Source organism: Simochromis diagramma, unplaced genomic scaffold (genome assembly GCF_900408965.1).
Source record: "Simochromis diagramma unplaced genomic scaffold, fSimDia1.1 OVJJ01000320.1, whole genome shotgun sequence".
In the NCBI taxonomy this organism is placed as follows: domain Eukaryota; kingdom Metazoa; phylum Chordata; class Actinopteri; order Cichliformes; family Cichlidae; genus Simochromis; species Simochromis diagramma.
In genome coordinates this window covers 1,992,393-2,012,540 of record NW_024386773.1, presented here as the reverse complement: position 1 = coordinate 2,012,540, position 20,148 = coordinate 1,992,393, and the positions used below count along the sequence as shown (strand labels likewise).

General features: G+C 36.9%; 1 protein-coding gene across 3 annotated transcripts; it reads left to right on the top strand.

The window, feature by feature from the left end:
- Positions 1 to 5,151: 5,151 nt before the first annotated feature.
- fkbp5 (FKBP prolyl isomerase 5) lies at positions 5,152 to 19,599 on the top strand. 3 transcript variants are annotated; one of them, XM_040002786.1, is made up of 11 exons: positions 5,152 to 5,455; positions 10,283 to 10,417; positions 12,159 to 12,303; positions 13,320 to 13,462; positions 14,631 to 14,745; positions 14,857 to 15,013; positions 15,929 to 16,019; positions 16,217 to 16,300; positions 16,388 to 16,573; positions 16,674 to 16,913; positions 17,727 to 17,777. In XM_040002786.1, the coding sequence occupies exons 2-11, from the start codon at positions 10,313 to 10,315 to the stop codon at positions 17,760 to 17,762; spliced, it is 1,302 nt and encodes a 433-aa protein (XP_039858720.1). In that variant the 5' UTR covers positions 5,152 to 5,455; positions 10,283 to 10,312; the 3' UTR covers positions 17,763 to 17,777. The 3 variants fall into 3 exon arrangements, with proteins under 3 accessions (XP_039858720.1, XP_039858728.1, XP_039858713.1); XM_040002779.1 differs by having other exon boundaries at positions 5,156 to 5,455; positions 17,767 to 19,599; XM_040002794.1 differs by lacking the exon at positions 10,283 to 10,417 and having other exon boundaries at positions 5,155 to 5,455; positions 17,767 to 19,599.
- Positions 19,600 to 20,148: the final 549 nt, after the last annotated feature.

The window sequence follows — 20,148 nt, the reverse complement described above, 5'->3', positions numbered from 1 at the left end:
GGTAGATAATGTATGTACACTTCCCGTATAGAGGCGCATTCAAGACGAAGTGTGGAAAAGGGGGAAGAATTGTGTAACAGAAGTCTTCATGCATCTCTGACCATGAGGCTTACCTCAGATCACAAAGGGGCACAGTCAGATAACGGTGTTGTGATTTAACCGTCTAACATGTCTGGATAAAGCCAATCAGATTCAAATTAGTTCTTGAGCAATTAGTCATTTCAACCTCATGCTTTTGGTTAATGATTGCCTGACGTGACAGGTTAAATTGCTGTGTACTAAACTTCTTAGTAATTGATACCCTATGTAATAATTAAGAATAATAACCCTTATTACCACAAGTTTGTAGAGCGGGGGTATCACTACTTTAAACTTTTTTTTTACTGAACTGGGCTCTAAGGAGGTCAGGAGGGAAACTATTTAGTGGATGGCAAATGGTTTACAATAACTTCATGTACAGCAGAGGGGTTTGTGGGACTCCAAATTATGATGACATTGTGTCAGTGACAACAATCTGATCATAAATGTTCAATGAACGTGAGAAAATGCAGAAAAGACCACAGAGCGTTGTCATTGGATCATTGGATGCCCTGTGCATAAACAGATATACTCAGCAGCCATTTTATTAGGTACACATAGCTTAAAAGTACACTCTGTCCTCACAGTCCCACGATGAAACATCCTTTCATAAAGCAAATAAGGGAAGTTTTGACTCTGTGTTATGATTCATTTGAATGTCGCAGCTGGTTTTATTACACTGACAGGTGTTTCTATCACTTTGTTCATTGATATAAACTCAATGAAATGCAGAAACCTATTTGGGATTTTTAATATATAAAAAAATGAAATAAAATAAAATCTCCTTTACAGTTGCATTCTGTTTTTGGGATTTAAATCGGATATTTCCTGTGGCAGTTTACTTAGAACACATCCAAATACTGTGTGAAAGCCCTGATGTAAAAAAGTCTTCAGCTGATTTGAAATGATTTCAAAAAAGTTTCATTCTCTCCGAGACTCAAAACAAACCATTAAGCTCCTGTTTTTCTTTTAACTCAAAAACAAAAAGAAGTTAAAATCTTTCCTCATCAGTTATACAAAGTGATAAATGTCAGACATAACATAAAACACACCAAAACTGAACTATGCTGACAATAAAACACAACCTTTTAAGGTTTGTGTTGACATGATGAAAATAGGACTGCTGTTATTCACTGCCCCATTTCTCAGTCGTTTATTCAGGGCCCTTGGCAGACACAACAGTAAAGAACTCTTGCTTTTGGTGGGGGGGGCAAAAGTTCAGGGATAAAAGGGATCACTCGGGAGATTACTCCCCTGTACGTAACACGGATGCCTAGAACACAAACAAAGAGCATTATGTTGCTCAGCCTGTAGCTGCAGAGCGCATGTTTGTGTGAGAGCAAGTGCTTCTTTAACCTCACCCTCCCATTTGCCTTTTGCTTTACCAAATGAAGCATTAAGCTGCCTTTGTTTTTCCGTGTATATATTCCCCTGCTACCATAGGGTTCTCCTTGTAGCTATTTAAATGAATCATCTCTTTTTTCAAGCATCCACTCAGCACAGTGTTTTTCAATCAGATTAGTACAGCACATTCTGTTCTGTTTCACTTCCTGATGACTGTGCAGCCCGTATCCCTGAATGAACTCACCCGCGTGCTTCTGGTTACACCAAGATACTCATTCAGACAGATGGATTCTTGCAACTGCCTGTCAGATTTTTGTACTTTACACAGTATTTAGCAAAATCTGTTAGACACCTATCAGATTTGCTGTTTACTGTTTTGTTTTAGCAAAGATTAAATGACTTTCCGATGCAAAGTGATAGGTAAGTAGCAGTAAGAAGGCCACAAAGTTCTAAAAATAAGTTACAACTGCATGTATAAAACAGCCACAGACCATTGATGTAACCTTTGACCATCTAATTTTCATTCGTCTTCTTCTTCTTCTTTTTTCTCGCCTGCCTGGGTGCTTTCACCAGAACAGAAACAAGATGTTCTTGATGTTTCAGGAAGGAAAACAACATCTCAAGCCATGTGTCACTATACATATCTATTCATGCATCTCAGTTCAGCCCAAGCCTGTTTAGTTCATTTTGACCTCCAGTTAAGCATTACAGTGTAGGGGAAAAGAAGACAGACAAAGCAACCAGGACGCCACGGTTCACGAATTTTGGTAAAACAAACAAACCAACCTTTGCCTGTGCAGGAGTTAACCGTCCTGACATGGTGTTTTATTTTAGATAATCAGTACTATTATTTTAAGGGTTTCATGTGGGCAGTGACACATAGTGAGGTTGTGTTTTTACATCTTTCTGTTTCTGTGCTGTTTTTTTCTTCTTTAAATGTTAATAACATGTTCTAAAACACATGTGTGTGAAAGCTACTTTCTTCCGATAACCAGATGCTCAGAAGATTACTCACCCCAGCTGACAATATCCCTGTTGCGTTTGCAGAGTCAGGTTCACTTGTGTTATGTCACCTATATAATTAACAGGATCATCATGTTCCCTCTCAATAGCAGCTTGCTGTCTGCCAGCAGCGTGGTCAGACAGTATCCTTACCACCTATAATGGTGGGATTCATCATCTAGAGAGACGAGGCTCTTTGAGTATCTCGGTTCTATAAAGGAAAGTTTTCCTCTCGCTGTCTGACATGAACAAATTTTGGTTAAGTTCTCGTTAATGATTCACTCATAACATTAATTCGAGGCATATTTTATAGTTTTTAATACAATAAATGTGATAAACATAGACACAAGAAGCAGCCATAAAGCACGTCATATTTTCAGCACTGTTTATTGACATATTAATGCCAACATCCTCAACCGCAAAAGCACAAAACAAGGCCATAAAAAACTTTTATTACCATGGATTTTAGCTTCTCTTATCCCCAAAGTAAATGTGTCAGTAAAAAATAAGTTCATCCTAGAGATGTGAAAGAGAAAACATATTAACCATGAATGTGATAATAAGCAAACACTTGCTTTAATCATGTATAATATAAAAAGCAATATAAAAAGCCTAGAAATGAGATAAAGGCTGTTTGAACACAAGATTTCATCAGCATGCAGAGTGTGCGTCTGGGGTTTCCACATGACGAGAGCTTTCAGCCTCCTTACAGGCTGTTTAGGAGTCATGGTCAAAATATATTCACGTGCCCTTTGGAGAAGAACATGACCACTGTGAAAAGTTTGATTACAACATAAATCAACTCCTGCTGGGTTTTTATATATATCATTCTGATAATATTTTAAAAATATTATATTAAAATACTCTGTGTTGTGTCTCTCACGTTCATCTCTTTTGGTGTGTGTTTAGTACTTCACTACTATTTTGACTTCTTGTATATTTCAGATGAAAACTGTCTCTCCCTGATAACTGCGGTCTTTCTTGACCCGGACAAAATTTGACTTGCAAAGCATCCTTCATAAAATGCAATGCATTTCATGCTCACCTGAAGCAGGTTGCTACTTTAAGTTGTTATGTAACATTTTGCTTCACACTGAGCACTTTAGATATGTGTTAGATGTGACACTTTTTTCTAATCCTGTTAATGTGGAATGCATAATGAATCAAAATGACTTCAGTAACTGAATTACAATTTACAATTTTGAATATTTATTCTTTTATTTTTCATGTGGATTTCCAGGTTAAAAAGCAACTGCCAAATTATAATGTGTTTATAGTGCCTCATTACATATAGTAACACTTAGACAATAGCATTTTTTTTTTTAGGTTTTTACTTTAATTAAACTTTGAAGACTTTAAGAAGAACTGTACTTTACAGTAAGTAATTTTCATTTTGTAATTTACTAGGATACAGTAGCAATTATTAGACTACAGTAATGGCTTAGACAGGTTTAACATACTGGTTCTCTAGTGAGCATCCACATCAGAGTAAAATACTGACTGATTCACTACAAAATATGAAAACTATTGTATCGGGAGGTTAATGATTAATAATGATTTATAGGATGAGACAGGATTAGGCATATTCACCATCTGTTCTTGGTTTATTACATTGATTTATCATTCAGCACTTTGGCAGGGACTGCCATTATGTTCCCTCACAATGAGTACTTCTACTTTTAATAATGATTTATAATAATAATAATAATAATAATAATAATAATAATTTATAGGAACGTATAGTTCCCAAAATTTGACTTGCAAAACAAGAGTTAATAGAATATGATGCGCATCACTAGAATACCATAATACTAGAATCACACACAGCACCACCTGAACCGTGTTTATACATTTAAATGGACGCCTAACACACTGGCAGGACTTTTCACTGTTACTGGTTTGACAGCAAAACAGCTGTCGCCAAGATTTTACTTGCAAAGTTGGTAAAACAATAGCTTACACCATGTAGTGAGAATAGAGAATTAGAATGTAACATGAGGAGTTTGATTTTTATATCTAACTTGATTGAGTGGTATTTTTTTTCCGACTAGTAAAAGATCTTCATACTTTGTTGTAAAGCCGTAAACACCACAATAATGTAAACACAGACTGTTTGGGAAAAGATGACAAATTATCTCCGCCCAGTAAAAATGCCAACATGGAAAAATACCACCAGGAATTAATAAAAGAAACAATAGCAGAAAAAAACATGCATGCGCTTTTGTAGAAGTCCTTACCCTGAAATAAGTGACAGTAAACTGTCCTTTAAGCCATAAAAGTCTCCGATAAGCAAATACGCTACTTCCCCCCCCCCCCTCTTTTCTTTGTAAATCTACAGAAACAGTGCGCTAATCCGTATCACTGCGCGTCTTATCGGGCAGTGAGGTGTGCTTTTACTTCGGTGATTACACATCCTCGTCTGTGTCTGCAGGCGGGCTGTTACACAGTACTGTTGACGATACGTGTCGTCAGCTGAGCGGGGAGGACAGCCTGCTGCGGTACAGGCTGTTCCCGGCCTGGCTGTCTCGGCACGGAACGGGTTACAGGTCAGGGTGTCTATTGGAACACAGTGTTCTCATCAGCAGCGGCAGCGGTACAGCTACAGTACAGCCGGAACATTGTGTTACTTTGTGGCTGCTTTCCAAGACCTGCCCTTAATTTTACTCTAAACGTCCTCCCACAACTCTACTCGTTTCGACCCCCCTCTCTCTCTTTCTCTCTCTCTTTTCTTTCTCTGTGTGCTTTTCTGCCTCACTACCTCCCCGGTGTCATTTTGAAGTCTGAGCTCCATGTGGCTACTACTACACCGGCAGGTTTATCGTCACCGGCAAAGACGGAGATTAAAAAAAGAGAGCGGGAAGGAGGGATAACTAGACTGAAAGAGCGCTGCTTAATAACCACATGGGCAGAACATTTAGTACCATGGATATGAGATGAGAAGGGCGGGCTTGAATTAGGTGAAAGAGACGCGCTTTTCCAATTTACCGACCGACTCGCTGAAGAAATTATTATTATCGGATCACAAGAACATGTAAGTGATTTAATTTACTCCTCTTTATTCTGCTGCTGACGGACTTAATTAAGGAGCTAATTAAGGCATATTCATGCCTGGTTGAGTTAAACTGACACTTGTGATACATCGTGAAGGTTTAGCCTTCATGGTATTTAAAGACTGCTTTTTAAAAGCACACACACACACACACACACACACACACACGCACATATATAAAAACAGAGAAACTCAAAACGTATCTCAGAATTGATACCGAATTTTTCACACGCATGAGGTTACAGCTATATCCCACTGTGCGCTGGAAAATAAAGGCTGATAAGGCACTGTGCGCGCGCGCGCGTGTGTTTGTGGGGGTTGGTGGGGGTTAATAGGTGAAAGTGTGTGTGTGTAAATGTGGCACTTAGCTGTGGGTCCCTGTGGAAGGGAAGGATGAGGACAACAGTTTATATCTAGACTACGTGCAAGCCTAGGTGTACCTACATAAATTACAGGTTGTGTAACTGTTTCTGAGAATTACACCAGCAACTCTGGCGCTCGAGCATTTATTCTGGAGCACTTAAACATTACAGGATATGATGGTGGCCCCTTGAATAACTTCAAATACACGGGCGTCCCCGCAGTTTGATTTGAGGCACAAGCAGAGGTGGCCTTGTAAAACAAAGGCTGAGGCGACATCCCAGAGATGAATCAAACTGCCTCAAGGTAGATACGGAATATAGATAAACTGGTTGTTGTTGTTTTTTAAAAGCACTGAAATTTACGATATATTATTTTATGAAAAAAGGGGGGTTCTCTGTTACCTTTTTAACAAAAAAAAATATATTTTTAAGGTTTGCAGTGTCAAATTTCACGTCAAATCTATTTTTGCCAGCATTTACAAAAAGTCAACTCCTGTCGCTTTTTAAACTCTGCAAAGGGTTGTTGGGTGAAAGGGAAAAATCCCGTATGTCAAACAGTGCTTTGGTTCAGGATGTCTGTTTGCCATGCACATTGTGTACTCACACGTTCACATATTAATCAGCAGACGGATATGAGGCAGAACGTACAGATAGGCTGAAGTGTGTGTGTCTTTGTCTTAATGTGCTCTGTTCCTGTATTCCTCTGCAAAGTAGCTGTACATGTAGTCTACATGCCATCATCTCTGTGCTGTCACTGCTTGTGCACTGTTCCTCTTTACATTGTTAGATATAGCTGGATATTTACCATAAAGAAAAAGCAAAAGCTAAAAGGGTCAAATTGATAGAACACACAACTTTTACTTGAAATGATGCTAATATATGTCTGCATTCACCTACTTGTTTTACCCTATTTAAATCATATGTTAATCTAATTGTAAATATAGGTTCTGTTTGACTTGTTTAAATCACCTTGTTTTGGTTTAAAAATTGAAACTGGGCTGTACGTGAGGGGGTCTCAGATTGGTGAACACCGTCAGGCTTTGCCAGCGGGGGAACTGTGAATAGAAGGAACATTGTGTACAGACACACAAATGCACACACACATGCACGAGTTACATCTAAAACCAAATCCATCAGATATCAAAGACACAAGACAAGATGCTGCTAATGAGGGATGGACAGTTTGTGCTCAGTGCACAAACACTTTGAGGGGAGACACAAGGCTGAAGAACCAGAACAAACAGTGCAAATGTCAGTAAAACAGATCTTTATGGTTTCACCCTGTGGTTTGAGGCACTCAGGTTGCGCCATAGTTTACGTTTCCTAAGATCTCATTTAGTATGAGGTCAGTTTCTTTATCGGTATTCAGTACACTGGACATGTTGCTTATTGATGAGACTCAGACCAAGTGCTGTTGCTTAATGTTAGTTTTTGCAGGCTCTTTGTCGCCACAGCAGAACATAACGTAAGACAGGGCGACTGATGGAAAAATCCAGAAAACTGATGCAGGGTAGGCGAGCTGCTGCTCCTCTCCAGTAAAACAACATGCTGCCCAAAGAATGGTTATTGCCTCAAATAAAGTCTGTGGAAATTTTAGAACTGTCGTCTGATCATCAGCTGTGTCCTTGTCACTGCATCCCTGACGTTACTCTGAATGGACACTTGCACTTTTTATTTTGACTATTTGAAACAGTATGTCCTGACAGCCCTACCTAAACTTGAGCTAGAAACGTGGTGCGATGTGAGAAGATTTCTGCTTGTGACATCACTGAGATAATCTTGTATCTTCAACATCTCTGCTTAAAAAACAGGCGATACAAAGATTGCCTTCACATAAAATCCCCTTTCTCACGGCTTCCCAGCATACAGTCAGCAATTTAATCATCAAAAACCAAAGCAGTTGAAGTCAAATATTTTCTTTATTTGCTCATTCTAAAACAAATATGTTTACATTTGCTTGTGAGTGGGAAAAATATAAATTTCAAGTATATTGCGCAATACGTTATTGTGCTGCTCAAAGATTCGCTGCACTGTAGAAGGCTTATTTAAAAATAAATAAATAAAGGAAAGACCTTAATTATGTTCAGATGAAGTATAACTCTATGAGTCCAAACTGGCTTGATACCAAGAGGCCATTTTAGCTCGAAATGGTATACTTCTACATATAAAAACATTTTAAAGGAAGCGTTTTACAAAGGAGATCCAGCACTGTGGTGCAGCCTCGGCAAAGAAGACCACCGTAACGACCCTTCTCCCCCCACATACCCTCATAAAAATCAGTTTGCCACTGCATTAATTGGTTTACTTGATCACCCATTAAACAATAAATAACACCATAGACAAAAAAACACGTCTTAGTGTTTAAATGACAAAGAAATGCACTAAATACATAAATTATTCAACAATACTCTGTTAGAGATTCTCTCACATTAAAAAATACAGCTGTTGTTCTTTGCATGTGGGGCTTCTGTAATCTAACTACGGAGCCCCAGTGAGGCGACGGTTCTATACTATACTCTACACTTCTCATTCTTTGACCCTACCTAAGTAGCTTTGAATGATTCACAATTCCTTATTTATGTCCTTATGGTGGGGCCATTGGTGCATCTCCAATGTTCAACCGCTGTGATGACCGTATAAGAGATGTCATACTAAGCCTGAGCTTTTGGTGTTTTACAGCCATTACTTGCGCATATGCTCATCTCATTTTTTTGAATCTTTAATAGCCATTTGTATGAGAGAAACTAAGGAAAAGCTTAATAGGTCTCCTTTAAGAGGGTTTTATAGTTATCACTGCAAAATGTGCCAATAGGAGAGCCTAATTAGAAGCTTCTCTTTTTGTTAGGAGACCAAAGGGTGTTTGCTTAGTTTGCCTCTCTGGACAGTGTGTTTCTGAGTGTGGTAAAGCCCCCAAAACGTGCTAGCCTTAGTAACATCCCTAGCACAATGATATGTGAGAAAGTGTTAATGTGTCAACAGCTGCATATGATAACAATCACCAAACGGTGTTTGCCAACATGCTTAACATAACTATGTGGCCTTTTTTCAAACAATGTCAACATTATTGTGCCAGAGGAGATGGTAGTTTTGTCTATGGGGGAAGCAGCATGCAGACAGTGATTGCTGCTTTGATGAGAGAAGCAACATGTCCAACATGTCATTACAGTTTTTATGGGTTTGGCAAAGCTGCTATTGAAATTATTGCCAGCAAGCCTTTCATCAGGCTGAATATTAAGTGTTTTTGATATAGAAAGCTTTTTTTTTAACAGCAAGTTTATTATTTGTAATTTGCCATCTTTATACTTTTGAATTTAGCCAGTTTACGTATTTGGCTGCTTGTGTTTCCACATTTTGTTAAAACTATTTTTGTCCAAATGTAAAGTACTTTGGTATGAAGAAACCGAAGCTTTGTATCATCTCTGGTTTAAAACATTTCCAATAATCTTTGAACTCTAATATTTTCGGTTAGGTGTCAGTGCTTGTACTGTCAGCAGCATAACAGAAATTCACATGACACCTAGTTGTGTGAAATTTTTAATCTGACATCGATGCCGCTCTTGATTCACAAGAGACAATGTTTGAGCTGTATCACATTACCAGAGAAAGCCAGACAGTGTGGGGCCTCATGTTGTGATATTTTATTAGTGTATCACCTCAGATCCTTGACTGAATTCAACACTTTTAACTGTGTCATCATTAACACTGGGAAGATCATGTGGCTGTTTAGGATGCTGCAGGTTTAGCGTTGCGGTGTGTGTTTCCCCTGTGCATGTGAGGCTTTTAGATGGAAGGCTCTGGTATGTTAAAAAGGCTTTTTTTTTTTAAAATAAACAGTAAAACTATGCGAATGAGGTTCTGAAGAATTCATTTTGGTGTCCAATAAAAATCCAGATGTGTTTATATATTTTTCCAAGCACACACAAAGGTCATTAAGTAATGGTCTTGGAGATACACACTTTGCGAGTACTCCGTGTACTCTGTAAGTACAGAGCGTGCTACAAAATAAAATGAGTGAAGTGAGCAACTTGCTGTTTGCTTTCACTTAGATTCACAGTTATGTAATTACTTTATCTGTTGGGGGGGGGGGATCAGAAAAGGTGCCATAGCCTGCAAATGTGTTTCTCTTAAAGCTGGGATCAATGATGATGTGGATGCTGCTAACAATAACTGTAAATGTATTTCTTGTACAAGATACTGATTTAGAGCATGTGTCCCTAAAATAGCTTCAAGTTATATAAGGTGAAGTAACAGTAATATTCGGTGGGTGGATTATGGTGATCACATTGATATTTTTATCCTATATCCTGATTTTTCTAGCCCTGCTCTGCAAATTTGATCTATATTATGCATAATTTTCCTGTTTAAACATGAGATGCAAGGAAATTTAATGACCAAGCAGTCAGTCAGATAGCTAACATCTACGCTTGTGTGTTTGTATCGTTGGCAGTGTTATACTATCGGTTTTCCACGCGCAGAAATGACAACTGATCAGGATTTGCCAATGGATCACCAGTCAGCCACAGCCCTATTTGCTGCAAAGGGCATTGATGTAACAACCAATAAAGACCAAGGAGTTATCAAGGTATTTACAATACTGTCATCATGTGACTGTTCCAATCCAATCCAATCCAACTTTATTTATATAGCACTTTTAAAAACAACAAAGTTGACCAAAGTGCTTTCCAATAATAAAACAGAGATAGCAGTTAAAACCATACTTTAAGCATACAATGAAATCAATAAACAAAATAAATATATAATTGAAAAAGAAGATAAAAATAAATCAACATGAGTAGAATAAACAATAAGATATACAATGAATAAGATTAACAAAGTAAAAAGATTAAGAATGACCAACAGCTGACTAAAAACTGACTACAAACTGGCTCTGATAACACTCCTAGAAGGCCTTTAAAAAAAAGTGTGTTTTTAAAAGTGATTTAAACATTTCAAGTGTTGGGGCCAGCCTAATATGGAGGGGCAGTTTGTTCCATAGTTTGGGGGCCACAACAGCGAAAGCTCGGTCCCCTCGGTGTTTCAGTCTCGACATGGGGACAGCAAGGAGTGACTGGTCAGATGATCTGAGAGACCTTTGTGGAGTGTATTGGTGTAAAAGGTCTGACAGGTAAGACGGAGCCAGGCCATTTAAGACTTTAAAAGCAAGCAATAAAATTTTAAAATGAATTCTAAAATGGACAGGCAACCAGTGAAAGGAGGCAAGAACAGGGGTAATGTGCTCACGTTTGCGTGTCCCTGTCAACAGGCGAGCAGCAGCATTCTGGACCATTTGCAAGCGTGATAGTGAAGCCTGATCAATACCAATATAAAGTCCATTACAATAATCAAGGCGAGTGGTCACAAATCTCTCCAAGTCACAAAAAGAAATAAAAGGTTTTACTTTAGAGAGCTGCCTCAACTGAAAAAAGCTTTTTCTCACCACTGTATTTACTTATTTGTCCATTTTAAGAGCTGTGTCAAATTTTACTCCAAGGTTGGTGACAATTGATTTGACACACGATGTAAGAGGACCCAAGTCAGATGGAGGGATACCAGGTCCATTCGGCCCAAATATAATGACTTCAGTCTTCTTTTCGTTAAAGTTTAAAAAATTCAGAGCCAGCCATGCTCTGATATCCTTAAGACATTCTAAAATAGGCCTGAGGGGGTTAAGGTCATTGTGTTTCAGCGGTAGATAAATTTGACAATCATCTGCATAAAAATGAAATGAGACTTTATGTTTTTTAATAATATGGCCAAGGGGAAGTAAATAAATACTAAAAAGAAGGGGCCCAAGGATGGATCCTTGAGGTACACCACATGGGAGGGGGGCGGAAGATGAATGAAATTTACCAAGTGAGACTGAAAAACTTCTATCAGAGAGGTATGACTTAAACCACTCCAAGGCAGTGCCTCTAATTCCAACATGATGTTCTAGACGATAAATCAAAATATTGTGATCTACTGTATCAAAAGCTGCTGTGATATCCAAAAGCACAAGTAAGACAGACTTCCCAGAGTCAGCAGTTAATAAGATATCATTAAAAACTCTCAAAAGTGCAGTCTCTGTGCTGTGAAGTGCTTTAAAACCAGATTGAAATACCTCAAAAATGTTTTGACTCTCTAAAAAAGTCTGCAGCTGTGAGCACACTTCTTTTTGACTGTTGACATTCATTCACAAGTAGGACTCATTTTTCCACCATATGGAACATCATGTTTTTTTTTTATCTGTTCCCTTTTAGATCTAGGAGTTATCTTTTTTATTTTCTTTGTTAAATGGTAGAAGCTTTTATTGTTAAAGGAGACACTTGTCTTTCTTTCTGCAGGTTATAAAGCGTGCAGGGGTAGATGGAGACAGGCCCATGATTGGGGACAAAGTAACAGTTCACTACACTGGGAAACTGGTCACTGGGAAGAAATTTGACTGTAGTCGAGAGCGCAAAGAGCCCTTTTGTTTCCACGTGGGCAAAGGTAGGTGACTGGCATGACTGTCTCTAACTGTTGATAAATTAAAGGTAAATGCAGTATTGTATTATATTTTGCTACCAGGGAGCCAGTCTTTGTAATTCTGTACCTTTAAGTAGTTTCAACCAATAGTTCTCCAGAATTTTGGAAGGTCTTTCAAAGATGTTCATGATGTATATTTCCTTCACTTATTTTCATTCCAGTCCTTTAATTTACATAAAAAATTCAACTACTATGCCAGTTTGAGAGTCATAGTAGTTTTGCAGCAACACACTACTGAAAACTTGCAACCCAATATCACAGCAAAATGTATAATTCATATGTCGGTCCACCGTATCCATTTCACACTTTACTTTTTCAAAGCGTGACATGGACGTGCATACAGAAGTCGCAGTACCAGCAGGGGGAGATAATATACTTAAAGGCAAGAACTAGCTAGTGAGTAAGGAAGGTATGAACTGTATTCCAGGGCTCTTAATTGCCACTAATGATTAAGGTAGGCAGGCAATACGTATTTACATATAAATGTGTTAGCAATGTCTGATTAAACACTTTCCTGTGATTAATTTCAAGTTGGACTGAAATAAAATATCTTCTGACGATGCATGTCAGATCCTTGTATTAACTCCCACATTTGCTTAATTTAATCAGATTAGCTTACCTAAGCAGTATATATGGAAAGATGCAAGGCTCTCCATTTCAAGCGAAAACAAAATCAGCCTGTCAGAACTTTGATTTTTTTACGCATTAAAAAAAAAGACATATAATTGTAATAAGTAAGCTTTAGAGATGCTGGCTGATTTGTTGAACTCTTTCAGTCTTTAAGCTAAGCTGGATATTTTATATTTACAAATATCAACATTTTCATGTAATCCTCAGCAAAATGATCGGTTTGAAATGTGTGCAGGAAAAATTGTTGCTTTAAATTTATATATCTGAATGATGTAATATAACCTTTGAACTTATCGAACGAGCCAACAAAGTCTTGTTTAATTGTTTAAATATTTTTGATCTACTCACAGGACAAGTCCTTAGGGCTTGGGACATTGCTGTGTTGTCCATGCAGAGAGGAGAGGTGTGCACACTGCTGTGCAAACCCGAGTATGCTTATGGAGCTGCTGGAAATCCTGACAAAATTCCTCCCAGCTCTTCAGTAGTATTTGAGGTAGGCATGTCACATTAGCGCTGTCATTTGTGTGACGCATTAATCCAGCATTGCACTGAGGGCCTTAATTTAGGAGCATGTCTCTGCAGATGGAACTCGCTGGTCACAAAATTAACTTGTTTGTCTATTTTAATCCCCCTCAGTCATACAGCCAGCATAGTTTCATATGTCACCTTTACAAGTGTGTTTGGGGCTCAGTGACACTACAGTTCAGATCTTCTCTTTCCTGAATAATCAGTGTTAAGTATAATTTAGTTTTCTGATCTGCTTTTCATGTTGGCCCCATTAAATGCAATATATTCATGAAAAAGGATCGTTTTACTCTCCCAGTTGGTAATTCAACTCAGTTCAGCTTTCACTTTGTAGGCTCATCAAATGTTGCTCAAGCAGACATAATCAGCTAATAAATTTATCAATATATGTTTTTTATTTATACTCTTAAAAGAGAGTATAAAGGATTATAAAAAAACATTACCAAGTTTTGCTCTCATTGAAAAAAATACACATACACTGAAAAAGTATGAACTACTTCAGTATTTAGCACATATGAGAGAGCTGGATATGCACTGCGTAGAATGCTCCACATTCGGTGGTTTTCTGGTTGTTCATATTGTTTCACGTACTCAAATTGTGTGCACATGTCTGGTTTTCATGTGCACAGGTTTTGAGACTACTGGGACATCATACTTAACCCCAAACCTGACAGAACTTTGAAGTTTGCATTCCAGCCAAACACCAAGAGAGTCTTGGGTTTGCAGATGTAGTTAGTTATCCTTAAAATGCTTGAGCATTTATAATTTTTTAAACATATATACAGAAAAAGTTAAATTTAATATTCTTTCCCAACTTTAAACCGATTTACAGTGAAATAAAACAGATAAAACTGATGTTTTCATATGTGAGACTTGGTTTTCTTAGCTAGCTGGCTAGTTATGACATAGAAGGCATAGAAACAGTATGTGTCTGGTTACACAGTGTACTTGCTTCATTTCTTATTATTTCATTACCATAAGTCATTAATTTTTTTATTTTCAGTGATAACTCCTACTTGTTTTTAGTTATGTATTAATTCACCTCCCACACCTACTGAAAGTTCTGCAGAGCTGTAATTTTGTATTTTGCGTTGTCCCAGCATTTGTATAGTGATGGCATTTCTATGTTCACACAGTTGGAGCTAATTAAGTTTGAAGGCGAGGTACTTACAGGCGATGGTGGAATTGTGAGAAGAATAAAGGTCAAAGGGGAAGGTTACACTAATCCCAACGATGGATCAATTGTGAACGGTAACGACATGATTTGTTTATTCATCAATAATTGGCATTGTGCCAGTTTGATAAACGATCTGTATAGTAATTGACAACATCATAGATTAAATTGTGCCCTGTGTCTCACAGTGCACCTGGAGGGAAGGTGTGGTGACCGACTGTTTGACTGCAGGGACGTCAGCTTTATTGTTGGTCAGGCTGAAGATAAAAGCATTCCTCTGGGAGTGGACCGAGCCATGGACAAGATGCAAAAAGGAGAGTGCTGTTTACTTTACTTAAAACCAAAGTAAGTTCCTAACAAATGTAAAAATGTCATGTCACTTTGTTAATGAAATACAATCAGTAATTATTTATGTGCGCTTTGTTTATTATTATCTCATGAAATTTTTTATTTAAGGTGTCTTAACTGTAGGACTGCAGGTTCCTGTAAGATGATGATAACTTTAATTTAATTATTTTATATCTAATTTTTATTTCATAAATATCAAAGCTATTAAAGCTTTTTTTCATGTAATTTTATTGTATTTTTCAATATTTCTCAATAATTTAAAAAACAATATTAGTGATAAACATTAAGTATAATGAAGTCACTAATCAGCTAACAAAGGAAGAAACCTTAAAGGAAATATTTTCTTATATCTGGTTCAGAGCTCTCTATTTTTTGCAGATGTAAACAGACTTTTCACTGATATAATAAAATCTTTCTTTTATACTATTAAGGTTACAATTACATACAACATTTGCATTTTTTTGGTTTATTTAAACCTTTCCATTAAGTACTGCACACCATTTTTTCGAGTATATATGTCAGTGCATATCATACATATAAGTGTGTATGTTCTGTATGTTCTGCAATTGATTTATATTTATTCGAAACACTCAAAATATATGCCCTGTATCCATATTCAACTTCACTGAAAGCAGTTGTCCAATGATATCATTCAGAAATTCAGATCTAAAAAAAGTTAAATAAAATTCCTTTGATGTCATTTCAAAGGGTTTGTGTGTTTATTAGAAATGTTTGATGGTTATAGCATGTGGGGAATTTTCAGCAGCAGTTTCAAATCATGTCACAAATTGGAGCTTGAATGTCAAGTGGTTCGGGTCAACTGTTGACACAGATGTTGGTATGCAGAAATGGCATGCTTCAAAATAGTAATTATTGGTTAGTATAATCAGGTGGTCATTTATATGCTTACAGGTATGGTTTTGGAAGCGAAGGCAAACCAGAATACAAAATAGGACCAGACAAAGACACCGTGTATGAGATTACTCTTAAAGACTTCCAAAGGGTGAGCATTAGTTTCTACATAATAAGATGAGATGAGACTGGAATAAATGTTGTTTGATAAATGTGTTTAAGTAAATGGAATAAATGTGTTTAAGTTTAGTTGGAGGCAAACTTGATCTCATAGATTTTATAGACATATTTTCAGTTCACTAACTCCTATTAAAAAAAGTCATTATGCTTTTTCTGTGTTTTCACAAGGCTAAAGATTCCTGGGAAATGGACTTGAAAGAAAAGCTAGATCTGTCTGCTGAAGTAAAAAGTAAAGGGAATCAGTATTTTAAGGTACAGCTCCTGGTGCTCACTCAAGCCAGTAAATGATTTATTTATTTATTTATTTTTAGATAAAGATATATGCTGTTCCTTCATCAGGCAGGGCGGTATTACCAGGCAGTCATCCAGTACCAGCGCATCATTTCTTGGCTAGAGATAGAGTATGGTACCGGAGACATGCAACAGAAGAAGATACAAGATTATATTCTGACTTCCCACCTTAACTTGGCCTTGTGTTTCCTGCGATTAAAAGAGTTCACACAAGCAGTGGACAACTGCAACAAGGTGAGCTGATGTCTGCCCATCTCCTGTACGTGTAGCTGATGAATGTTTAACTACTACTATACTATTACTACACTGTTCATTTATTTTGTGTCTGTTAAAGGTCATTGAGCTTGATGAAAACAATGAGAAGGCTTTGTATCGTCGTGGGGAAGCCCGGCTCCGCCGCAATGAGTTCAGTCTGGCCTTGGCAGACTTTCAGCAAGTACTGCAAGTCAACTCAGCAAATCGAGCAGCTCGTGCTCAGATTTCCATTTGTCAAAGCAAGATTAAGGAACATCACGAAAAAGACAAAAAGACCTATGCTAACATGTTCCAGAAATTTGCAGAACGGGACGCCAAGGTCTGTAGACAAATTTAGAAAGTCAGCATGACTTGTTTTTGTGTTTTTCTCTTTTCCTTTCCTTTCTTTTTTCTTTTCTTTTCTGACATGTTTATGATCCTTTAAATAAATGTACTTAAAAATACTTAAAAAAAATAAGTAATAATAATTAATAATAATAATGTAATTAATCTAACAAATATTCATATAGCCCCATTTAAAACACTTTTTTTCTGATGCTTTCCTGGCACCGATAGCAACTAAACTTCAGAACTGTTAGAAAGTGGGGAAGACAATTTTGCATTTTTCATCTTTTAAGGACAACCACATTCTGTCACACCTGTCAAAACGTTTGCATTTACAACTAGTTTTCAGCCATTTCGTATTTCATGGTGTGAGATACTCGTGCACTCTGAAGACATCCACCACTATGTGCTAGAATAATGTCAGAATGATTTGGTGTTTACTACACGAGCCATAGATTTAAAAGTTTTACACTAGAAATATGTTTTAAAAAATGTTTATGTTTATTTATTTGTAAAATTGTCTGGCTGGATTGTTCATGTACTTCTTCAATGTTATACTGACCTCTAGTGGTTAGGTTGATTCTTTCACCCATTGATCTCTGTTAAAGTAAGGTAAAATGCCATGTGCAAAAAAGCAAGATTACATAACAATATTAACTGCATGTATCTAAATGATGATGTCAGTTTATGCCATTGGACAACACGGCCAAACTCATTGGCTGTGTAGAGTCCATGATTTGATTTTTCTTTTCACAATATTTCTATCAGTTTTCCTTTATAGGAAATTATCTTAATGCATATTTTTCAGTCATTTGCAATTCAACTGAAGCCCTGTATCTTCTGAACAGACTGGGAAGACAAAGAGAAGGCGGGATGACAGTGCGAGGACCAGCTTCAATGGTGAAGTGAGCATTAAACAACGCCGGAGGAGTCAGGAATGCCCATCGTAATGGGGACATTTGAAAGGGATAAGAGAAAGTCTCTTTTTGCTTTCCAAGTCCAGGGAGCAGAGGCAAGAATGAAGATGAAAAAAAGCCTCCAAACCAAACCCTTTTTTTTATCCCAAAATCCAGCGTGACCATTCCTGCATATAAAGCAGACTGTAAGCAGGGACATTTGCAAGCCAAACAGCCTTTCCCCTGTCACAAGGACTATTGAACTGCTGGAGCGTACCTTCCAGTGGAGACAGGAACATTGAGTTAAGACTGGCAAACACTTTTAGCCCTCACCTTTTATCCTGAAAGAATATATTTTTATTTTCCTCAAAATGCAAGAAACACAATTACTTTGTCCTTAGGCTACTGTGTTGAAGTGCCTCCACAGTGTTTCTGATTGTAAAACCACGTTCATGATCTGTATTTGTTTTTAAGCCTGTTTGGAGCAGCTGCATGCATCACAAGGTGTTTTTGATTCAGACTTGAACTTTGCTAATTTTATATGTGCAATATGTACTTTTGGTGTAACAAGTCCTGTTAGTATGGTGAGTTAAAAAAACAAACAAAAACAATAAATTCAGTATTTTTGCTTTGGCCAAAACTTAATACTGTCATAAATAAAATAAGCCGAAGAAAATCCTAGTTGCTTTTCTGAAATGTAAAATTTACTGTATTTGGTTATTGCGTGTAACTTCTGCTTTCTGTGAAGCCAAATTAGCTTTGGTGTTTATCAACACCTGCAAGACTTTGGCATGGAGTGCCTATTTTTACATATAAAATTCAAATTTAGCTTTTGTGTTTCGGGCAAGAATTATTTATTTTCCTAAGATGCGTCTGAAAGTGGTCATGCACTAAAATAATTTATTCCTGTTTTGAGGTATTCTTAAAGACATGAGTCAATAACGCACACTTTATTTTGTAAAAAGCCACTTTGGTATTGTAATTGATCAAGTAAAAAAAAGATGACAGGGAGAACTTCACAATTTAAGTCTGTTAAACTGATGGCAGCTGTAAAAACATTAAAGGCGAAATAATCATACTGTATATAAAATTGAATATTTCTTCTACTGAGCTTGAGTTGAATTTAGTGAATAAGGAGTCAGTCTTTCTTCTTCTGGTGCATTCATCATATTTTCTGACCTGTTTACTCTTATCAGGCTAAAGGCATAACTTTTAGAGCACATAAAATCATAATTTAGAAGGTAAATACATGAAGCATTCATTTTGCAGTCTTTTTCACCATATAGAAACGTATTTTTTAGAATGTGATCAGCAATGTTGGTGCAGTCTGGAAACAGGTTTTTCTTTATCTCGGGAGTGTGAATGTGTATCAGACAACTGTCCATTTTGGTAACTGTAAAACCAACACTGTTTTCTTTTCATAAAATATCTGGACAGATTCTGGACAATAATATTGAAATGTTTTATAAACATTGGCTGGTTCAGAATGAAAACCTTAGCTGTCTTAAATATGTTGTGTAAAACAATTACCTGTATGTGTGTGTGTGTGTGTGTGTGCTAGTCTATATTATTGTTGTGTGGTTTGTAAGCAGATTGTTGCTAAATGTTTTTAACTACTGCTGGCTCTAAACATTTAAACAGTTTGTGCAGTGTTGAATAGTAGTACTTTTTTCTAGCTTTTATAAATTGTACATCGTAACGTACGTACTATTTAACCACACTTTCAGCTACATCTGAAAGATCTGTAGAACTTAGAAGTGCTGGAGAAATTTTGGCCTACAAGTGGAAAAACAGTGGCTTGGCTAATGTGAGATTAGAGATATGACATAAAATATGTTCATATGTATTTGGAAGATCGTTGCCATGTAGACATAAGATATATTTTCACACAAAACCCCCGCAAAATACATATGGTACCTTTGTTCATGTGTTCTTCATATATATATATATATATATATATATTTTACACTCTAAAACCAAACAAATAAATTAATTAATTAATCTGTTGTATTCAAATAGACAGATCATCTTCTAGGCCACTATTTTATAATCTAATTATATTTTTAAAGAGCACATTGATAAATAGGGAGACATTTTTCGTTGAGACACTATTAATCAGATTAATCAAATACACAGTTACCGGTCAGTCCATTAGGCACACCTCCAAATATGGGGTTACACCCACTTTTGCCTCCAGAACGGCCTTAGTTCTTCATGGCATAGATTCAACATGATGTATGTATTTTTATATTTGAAATTTAGAATAAGTCTTTGAAAAAGATCTATCTAGCCATCCATTTTCTTAAGCTTATATCATTGTGTGTCACAGGGGGG

Bases quoted from the DNA above. Each gene is read 5' to 3' on its own strand.
- fkbp5 (XM_040002779.1), top strand. From the start codon at position 10,313: ATGACAACTGATCAGGATTTGCCAATGGATCACCAGTCAGCCACAGCC. The intron at 16,020-16,216 runs GTGAGCATTAGT...TGTTTTCACAAG, and splicing joins CTCTTAAAGACTTCCAAAGG to GCTAAAGATTCCTGGGAAAT. The intron at 16,574-16,673 runs GTGAGCTGATGT...TGTCTGTTAAAG, and splicing joins CAGTGGACAACTGCAACAAG to GTCATTGAGCTTGATGAAAA.